Here is a 10,203-nt window from a genome sequence, read left to right as displayed (position 1 = left end):
TAGTGTAACTTGTGAGATTTTTGGTTTTTTTGTGGACCCAAAAACCACCTATAAATTGAGGGGGACACACCACGTGGAAATCTGAAGATTTAGGTCGGTGGAACTCGTAGGCTTTGATACACGCATTAGCGAATGAACAATACAGATTTATCATAAATTAATATTAATAATAAGGGATTTAAGGTGACACTTTAAGTAATAATTAAATAACAATAAGAAAAAGTTTCAGGGTAAAAAACGTGGTTTTATATTTAACAAGGTAGAGAATAATAATTTTAGCATAGAAATAATAAAAACTTCATAATAATGAATAATATGAGATGGCGCACGGCTAGGTGCACGAAATAACAATAATAAGCATTTACAATTTTTATAATGCTTATAATGCTTATTAACGGTCGTGGAAGATTATTCACCAGCTCCGATCGAAGTGTATTGCAATACCTGTGATTCACGACGAAAAAAAAAAACTTCAAGTATTAGTTGGCGAGAGTGACACCCATAAATATGTAAAATAGTTTTAATCCTCATGGCATATTCTACGATCGAACTTTGACAAAACAAAGTCCAGTCATATTATAATATAATATATCTAAATAATGAGTACCTGTCCACTGAAAGGTACGATCACCATTTTCGATGGTATAATATTTTATAGTTGTAATTTGACTAAATATTAAACTTTTACTAGGTATTGTCGATTGAAACAATGTCCTTTTTAAAATTAATTAAAAACCTAACCGGGTCAGAATTTTGCAGAAAAAGCGTATTTGAAAAGTTAATATTATATAAGACATCAGCTATGTACAAAATTAAGCATTGTAGTCAAAGATTCGTTTAGAATTTATTTATAGGTAATATTATGATTGTTTATGTATTAAATAATAATATACCAAACAACAGTAGAATTAATTTAAAGCAGTAGGTGTTTTAAGTTTGACTTTTTTGTGATGGGATAAAAAAAAGGCTTGATATCTGATATCAAACTGCGACTTAAAAAAAAAAACTATTAGGGTTACAACTTTGGATTATTATATTTCTAAAAATGTATAATATCTTGAAGCAATTTGGCCACTTTTAAAACCAATTTTCTAACTGTTTGCTACATTTTTACTAATTTTTAATATTAAAGTATGTATAGGGGAAGCTAAATAAACATATATAACCAGAAATTCATTCGACATTCAATTAAATCGTAACGAATAAAGAATTTTTTTTCAAATTGTCATCATCGATTTTATAAACTAAATACAAGTAGATTTACTGTAGGTACTAAATTACATTTAGCGTTGGTATCTCAGTAACACCATTCTAGTTCAAACTCCATTAATAAGACTATAAAATATATAAACATGTAGTATGTTTATATCGTTTATACTTTATAATAGCATATAGTTGACACTATGACGTGTGCTGCATTACATAATATTATTATTAGTTATTATTATTATTATACTTGAATCAGTGGGGTTTTGTGGTAGTGAAAATATATTATGTTTACATAATTACAGTTTAAAAAATATATATATATATTTACAATAAAATACAAAATCTAATTAAATTATATAAAATATCACCCACTTTTGTCACACTGCGCAAAAATATATAAAAAAAATAATATTAAGGCTTATAATAATAATAATAATAATGTCTTAATTATACTAATTATTATAGTTGATATGATATACCACGACTGTCACAGCAGACGATGAAATATATTTATCTCGTCGCGATTACGAGGAACTACGCGTATAGGTATTGCATATCGAAATCGCGCACGACTTCTAAAACACGTCTCGACGCAAATCGAATCGTAGTAAAAATAGTAAATCGAGCCTGTACACGCGATGATAAAAATATACAGTTGCAAAATTCAAAATTTCCCGACGAATCGTAATGGCTAGTGGGCGTAATATAATAAATTTCACGATATCGAGGCATCGTACAATTTATAATAATATTATGTTTTTACACAGCAGAGGAGAGTTGTAGATTTGCGTGTGTACAGAGTGACGAGTTGACGAGATACAGATAGATGGTGCGACCGTGAAGTGGTTTGCGGGGATCGAGTGATCTATGTACATATGGAATATGGATATCCCGCGATAACGAGGACGGTGTCCGCTGCGGTGGCCATGGATACAATTATATTTGTATGGTTTTATCGCCGCTGCTGCCTGTTGTAACCGTTGTACGCCATGTCGTTGGCCTCTTCCTTAAACGCGACTGAACCGGAAGACGGTACCTTGGCGTCCTGCTGGTTCCGGGCTGGCCGGCTGTTGTACGGCTGCGCGTCGGCTGACTCGTACAGGTACTGTTGTGGATCTACCGGATGTTCACGGTGGTACTGTGGTTGTTCTAAGTGTTCACGGTGGTACTGCGGTTCCTGATGTTCGCGGTACGGCGAGTACACGGGTCCAGACTGGGGCAGAGGTCCACCGCCGTTGGACGGCCTGTGATAGTAGCTGCTGTGCCCGAACGTGCCGTAGTTGTGCTGGAGGTCAGGCTTGCACAGTTTGAAGAACCCAATGAGACCGGGAACGACCAGTGCCAGGAAGCCAAGCACCTTCTTGAACGATGCCAGACCCAGAATGAGCGGCAGGAAAAGCAGGAGTTTCAGTTTGAACAGCTTAAGCACGATCAGCAGGGGGATCAGTAGCTTCTTTACTTTCTTCTTAGCTGAAACACGAAAATAGTTATGATTATTATTTGATAATGCCAGAATCTTCAAAGCTTATAGTTTTATTTTATTAACATAATTATTTGTTTGTTTTATCTCTTAATGCGACCATAGAGTTAACTTAAAATTATAATTTAAAACAAATCTGGGACTCATATTATAATATAATATAATCATACATATTATAGTAAGTGCCGTGTCTAATATTTCCATGATATTATATTAAGATAATTTTAACTCAAAGAATATAATATATCGGAAAATTAAATCCACGGCAATGATGTAGCTGAATAGCCTACCCAAAACGCCGTGTTATCATAATAGTATTGTAAACATGAAAACAAAATTTGTATGGCTTTCAAATAAAATGAAGTAGTTTTTTAAAACTAACTTAGTTCTCTATAATAACATACAATATTATTAAAAGTTAATGACTTTCAATTTAAAAATAAAAACTGAAATATGTTTCGGAATATTAACGAGTTAAAAATATAGAATCCTCGTAACTAATAATAATAAAATAATAATCGGTTTTTTCAATTAATTATGAGTGAAACACTTTTTACATAATATATAACAGTGTACATTCACATTATCATAATAACGTATGTTATAAAGTCAACGATAAGTACTCGTAATCCATTATATTCGTCTCAATAGGCACCATAATAATAATAATAATAATATCATTATACACACGATCGGAACGCATTGCAGCTGTAGCCGTCACGACGTAACTGTTAACATTTGAATAACATAATCGAGGTGGACAAGTCAGTCGTACGACCGTACAATGGAGACAATATCTGCATAATAATAATATTGTATACTACTTACTAATAAGCATGCCTAACGTCGTAATGTCGCTTTCGGTTTCGGGAAAACGACGAAGGTAAAAATAAATAAATCGGTCCGAGCGCGTTTCTCGCCGCGATTACCCATATTATATTAGCGACCATTCACTGCTGAAAAGTCGAACCTTTTGTGCATGCTTTCGTTTTCGTCGGGTCCGTCGTCGTCGTCGTAATATAATCGTGGGCGTCATATTTTTTTCTTTGTATGTATGTATATAGGTCATTACGCCATTGCGAGTGTCACAAAAAACACGACGAGGAAGTGCGCCGTGTTGACGTAATATATTACTATAAAATGTATTTTGCGTCAAACCCCGACCCGGAATCGTGACGACGATCAACACAATAATATTATAATATTTTACGACCGCGAGAGGCGGAAGTCCGCACACATTATATACAGCACAGCTGGTCCCGTGCGTCGCCCGCGACCCACAGCCGTATAATATATAATGATATATAGTATAATACTTGCGATCCGCGAATATTGTGGGTTACACATTTGTCTGGGTCCGCTTTTGTATTATGCGGGTGTATACATTTCGCCGAGTGCAAAAATTTAGAAAGTGTACCGCAGCCGATGAACGAATGCCGACGAACTATGATATCGGCGATGCCAATTTCCTGGTGCGCCGACAGCATTAATGATCGGCGGTAGTGTCCAAGTGATTATTAATACTATTGTAGTAATGCAATATACATAATATATTAAAATTTACAATACTATGGTAATAATATTAGTATTGAATATGTATACGACAAACGTCTTTATACGCGAATGGAAAACAAAAATAATACATATCGCCCGTTTTTTGGCGGTTTATTTTCAACGAGTTCAATAAATTACTTCATAGTAACAATATTACTATCATCGTAACGTGGCCCGATTGTCGGAACGTTCGAAAGCGAAGAGTAGTGACCTCTCATGGTTTATACCCACATGATAACAGCTGTGTACTGCGTACATGAACGATTTGTTTTTTCGTTTCCATATTATTATAACCAGTTCCTTGGAGCCCGAATAACAACATTAATGTGAAATCGGAAATGATATTATACGCTCTGAAGACAGAGGGATTTATTTTTTTTATCGATAACCAGGCGATATTTCAAGTGACATGTATTGGAAATAAATGCTCATTTGTTATGAATAACAAAGATTGATAATTGTCATTGAAGAATGCAGAACAACAGTGCATACTTAAACGTTAAAAAAATAATAGTTTACAAATTCCTGATGTTTTTCACGAGATAGAAAAGCCTAGGTATCGATAAGAGAATTAAGGCGAAATATTGTTCATAGGCCACTCTGCAGGATGGATTGTTTGGGGAGAAAGTGCATCGTACACACATTATATCTTCCGAATGCATAATACGTGCGCGATTGTGCGTTGATTATTGTGTGCACGTGCAGGACAGTCTATTGGTTGACGATTATACCGACCGAACCGTAAACTTACGACAAACCAAACGCGCGTCTGTGAAAAATCAAATAAAAACGTCTAGAGTGTGACATACTAAAAATACAATTTGCGATATTAAAATAACAACTGTAATTTTAGAAATCGATGGGGAAGTTACTGACATTTATCGTTTAACGAGAGACTGCCGGCCGAGAACATGTTTAAACTTTAAGGATTCCTATAAATTGTAAATAGTGTAATCAAAACTATTGATAATCTAATCTCAATACCAGACGCCGCTTCGTATTGAAAATCAATTTTTTGGTCAAGTCTGGTGACTTTTAAAAATTATAAAATATATATCAGATGTAATTCGTAGAGTACGTCAAGTTAGGGTATGTAACCACGTTCAAAAATATACCAAGTGAGCACACTGACGGTCAAATTAGTCGAACAAAATGAGGTAAACCGATGCTATTTATTGGCGTTTTGCCCGTGAACTGAGATACACTAATACCGATGTTTGTTAATTTTTTCCCGACGAAGTCAGGTTATGCATTTACTAATATTATATAACAAGTATAGCCACATAAATATAACACATTTACGGATATCTAATTATTATAACACTATTGTTACAACGATGATCATTAAAATCGTATTCGACTCATACGATAAACGGCGAAATATTGTGATGGAGTATAATTTTTTTTGAAAATTAACAACCCTTCCCCTCCCCCCTCCCTACCGATTTTGATTATATTTAAGTAAATAATATGAAACGAAGTGCGGATAACGAGTACAGCGGTACAACAATTTTACGACGGATACGTCACCGGACGTCGTGAATTATTGAAGTCACCACACTCGTAGCGATTAAGTGTTACACGCGCGCACGTGAAGCACGTGGGCCGAACATTGCAACATTCGGTGTACGGTTTCGTATCATTATATTACACTTATTGTTATTATGTTAGTTAATGAGCCTACACCACGGTTGTTCTGGTCCAGAAAATTAGCTGAAATATTTTATTATTATAACCGTTTATCGTGCTACCGCTTGACTTAATGTTAAATTTGTTCCGACACGGCAAGGTATCACTTCCGGTTTTGGTCTCGCGGCCCGCGTGAATTGTTGATCACTTCGACGCTGGACACGAACAGTTCGCGAACGATAACGAAATTCGACTTGTCGGTAGATGTCGGTCACGTCATTTTTATACGAATCGGATTAATCGCTTTCAATATGCATACCAAAATCAAAAACGAGAACGGTTTTTGATTTATTCTTTACGATTTACAAACTGTAAAGCGATTTGTATAAAAAACACAGTATCTCAAGCTACCCCATTGAATACGCGATTTGAAAAAAATATAAATATTCAAGTACTCACTTATGACGCTGGCCTTCTTGTCCTCGAGCGTGTCCAGCTCGGAGGATATCTCGTCGATGAACCTCGGAGAGTACCGGCCACCCTCCGTCAGCTCGTCGGGCACGTGCACCTCGACGGCGGCCGATCGCAGGAACCGCTCGGCCTTGCGCGTGGCGAACTTCACCAGCCTGTCCCATTCGGTGTCCTCGGGCCGCTGTTCCGAAGAGAATTCGAACGCCCTGGACGCGTGACGGCCGCCGTCGTCGTCTTCGTCTCTCAGGCGTACCACTCGCACGTTCTCGTTCAGCCGGTACGCGTCCCGGACGAAGAAGTCGCCCAGGCCGGACAGGGCGCGGGCCTTGAAACACTCGGCCATGTCACCCTGCAGACACGCTCCGTTGGCCGACGACAGGTACGGGTCGGCGCCCTCGTCCGAAAAACTACCCAACCAGTTGAACAGGTTCTTGCCGCTCCTGTTCCCGGGACCGGCGCCCGCCGCCGTCCCGTTGTCCGGGATGCCGGCGCCGCTTTTGCCTTCGCCGTCTGGAAATGACATGGTCTGCTGGCACGTGGCCGATGCCAACACGAACATCAGTACAGCCAACGAGCGCATCGTTCGGCCGTGGCTCGTCTCCATCGCAGCTCTTGTGCTGTTGTCGCTATCGCCTCTGCAAATACATAAAATTAATGTCATACACGGGACTGTAAATGTAAATAATATTTGCCAAAAATATATCATAAAAACAAATTTTATAATAGAAAATCAAGTTTTTATCTTTTTTACCTACCCTTTCAAATACTAATACTATTATATTGGTTATTTTCAAAGGTCTTGAATCAAGTTTTTATCACACTTAATTTTAATCCAGAATGAAATTTATTGATATGAAAATCAATAAATTAACAGTACCTTTTATATAATATTTTAGTCATGATATACTTCTGTTACAATCAGTGATGACTGATGATACTTATCATATGAGTACATGCTAACGAATAGTAGTTGATCGATATCGTGTTTTCGTTTAACATAAAATAATCATAATATCATAGTTTAGTCGTATAGATTCAATCTTTCAAACTATTGTCGCCTGTCTGCAATGCACTGTAGGTTATGATAAGTATACGCTTTTGCAGAACGGCAGTTGTCGAGTTCAGCTTCGAGAGATTTGAACGCACGGTGTTTAACGTGGCTTGAACTTCTGTAGAGTTCAGTCGTAACTTGGGCAGTGCATAGAGCGCGCTGTGTATAGTAAACGCTGATTGTCCCGTTTGTAATGTTACAAAACCATGTTAGGTTAGGTTAGGTTATGTTATGTGAAGGTATAGTGGAGTATAGTAATGGTTAAGCAGATAGCCTCCATTGTTGTCGGCTCAAAATTAAGAAGAATAAAAGTTGGTTAGTTCGTAATATTTCGAGCAGAAGAGATTTTATAATAAATTGTAAAAATAAAACCAAAAGAATATTATAGTTATGAGAGTAAAAAAAAGTTTGACGTCTGATATAGTATTATGCTTGTAAAAAAAGCTTGACATACCTTTGACAGCGTTTTACCATTCGAAAACAATGTAAGTACACGGTTTAATAGAAATGTATCAAACTAAACCGGCGTTAAAATTTGTCTTGCGACGGTCGTTTGTCATGAATGTCGTGTTTGTATGATCAGTAGATGGATGTATATTTTTCGTCTGTAATATTACATATTATTATCTGTCGACTAAATTTCGACGCAGAACAATACAAACGTGTGAAAAACGGTTCGTCAACTGTGCACGTTACGGTATAATACTATTAGGTGGGTACCTATGCGTAGGAAATATGCAAATATATCGTATTATAAGTACTGAATTCCAACTCGCATACCTGTTAGTGACGACGTGTCTGTTGATTTTGATCGTTGCTCAGCCGGTTGCGGTTTGTGTACCTATGCGGTACTGTTATTCCACGGTGGACGAATGATTATTATTATTATTCAGTAAGGTTTGAGACGTAAACACATCGAACACGCTCGTCGGAGTTGAACCTCGTCCGTTGACCGTTTGGATGTCACTAACCGTCTGCCGGTCGGTAGTCCGCCGTCTGTGATATATATACAGAGCGCGCACGTAACACCACATCGACTCCTCCTCCGAATCGACGTCTATAATAATAATAATAACATGTGAGTGTGTCGTATAAAATGGTATTATGTAATCGCACTCAAGTCTCAAAAATCTTAAACGAACAAAAACATAACTGCCATGTTATTATTATAATTTTTTTTATTTTTATTATTATTATTATTATGCACTGTAACTTGTACAAAGCCTGCATCGTGGAAAGTATATATTATATTCTGATCTGGATTTATTGTTATTTAATTTTAATTTTTAGCCATTATAGGTAGTAATATTATATTTATTATTGTCAAATTGTGTATCGTTTATTCACTGTTATTTCATTCCGTAATTGGGCATCTTCCCGTGACAATATATTTCAATAAATATATAAACAAATAAATATTATATACAACACGCGTATAATGGTATAATGATGATTTTTAATATAGTAATATAAGCCCATCAGACATAGTGGATTTTTAGACAATGGTTATGATTTAAAAATATTATGTGAACATAACCTTAGAACATATTATTTATTTATCTCAATATTCTATATTAAAAACCGGTAAATAATGTATTTATGTTAAATAATATGCCAATTGTTTAATAAAATATGGGCACTTCAAAAAATAAAATGAAAATATAAAACAACTAAATGTATACCGTTATACAGATTACAGGTACAATATAAATCGGAATGCTAAAACGCAGTACCTACAATATCGTAATATTATGCTTACCTACAGTTGAGATTACAACAAACTTTTTACCTAGTTCAAAACACAAGATTATTAATTATACAGCTAGGTATGTTATTGTAATCGTGGTCAAAATGCATTCACAATTAGAGTTAGGTGACAAGCAAATGACTAACTAAAAAGTTAGTTTTTCAAAAGTACGCAATACATTATCCAAACACTTAAAATCCAAACCGACAAAATAATTAAATTAAAAATATACGCTAAATATTCACACATCCCCGAAATAATCGGAGCCGGTTGAAAAAGCTCCGGAACAAGAATAGAAGGAAATAAGTAATAGAAATCGTAAATAAGAGCCAAAATCACAGATAGGTACATAATTGGTGTTTTAATTCAGATATTCTGTTTAGAACTGTACCGTTTCATAACGTACAATCTTAATACACAAATGTATTATAAGTTTATAGTTTTAATATATTATTAAGTTTGTATTATTTGTAATCTTTCTTAATGTTGATTATAGACGTTTAATAGTAGGTACTGTAGTTGGAAGCAATTTATAAAAAATGATTTTCTTAGTGGCTTAATATAATATTATGAGATTTTTCCATACAAATTTTATAACTGTGTACTTACGCTATTTATATTATTTAAATTATGAAATATTAATATTGGCACAATATTGATATTGGATTTTTTTATAATATTTTTGGCACTTGTGTCACATATTAAGTAATTTTATATTGGCGACTATGTCACACTTATTTTGGCACAAAATTATATACAGGGCGATTTACCATGCATTTTTTTCTTTATTGATGAACTTATTCAGATTATTTATACTACTTAAGCAGCGTCCTGTGGCGATACTATCTTCTATTTTTCAAATGAGAGCCCTATTTTCTACTGTAAATAATTCAGTGGATAATTTTTTTAAAAACTATGACTTATTATTTATTAAGATCAAAATACCAACGAGTTGTTTTTGAGTTTTTAAACTTTGTGTACTAAGCATCAAAGGTAATAATAGTTATAGGCCCATGATAAAGGGTAATATAAGAAATTATAGAGGCTACATGCTATGATAAT

The 10,203-nt window shown here is 35.2% G+C and overlaps 1 protein-coding gene across 2 annotated transcripts; it reads right to left on the bottom strand.

Annotated features, from left to right (window-relative positions):
• Nucleotides 1-1,505: 1,505 nt before the first annotated feature.
• On the bottom strand, nt 1,506-8,384 carry LOC132952080 (uncharacterized). Of its 2 annotated transcripts, XM_061024218.1 has the most exons (4): nt 8,175-8,384; nt 7,849-7,999; nt 6,332-6,978; nt 1,506-2,679 (listed from the first exon to the last, which is right to left on the bottom strand). In XM_061024218.1, exons 2-4 carry the CDS (start codon nt 7,866-7,868, stop codon nt 2,162-2,164), a joined length of 1,185 nt encoding a protein of 394 aa, XP_060880201.1. In that variant the 5' UTR covers nt 7,869-7,999; nt 8,175-8,384; the 3' UTR covers nt 1,506-2,161. The 2 variants fall into 2 exon arrangements, with proteins under 2 accessions (XP_060880201.1, XP_060880202.1); XM_061024219.1 differs by lacking the exon at nt 7,849-7,999.
• Between the last annotated feature and the right edge of the window lie 1,819 nt (nt 8,385-10,203).

The sequence above is a fragment of the Metopolophium dirhodum genome, chromosome 9 (genome assembly GCF_019925205.1).
Source record: "Metopolophium dirhodum isolate CAU chromosome 9, ASM1992520v1, whole genome shotgun sequence".
Taxonomy (NCBI): Eukaryota; Metazoa; Arthropoda; class Insecta; order Hemiptera; family Aphididae; genus Metopolophium; species Metopolophium dirhodum.
This window is presented reverse-complemented; position numbering and strand designations above follow the sequence as displayed.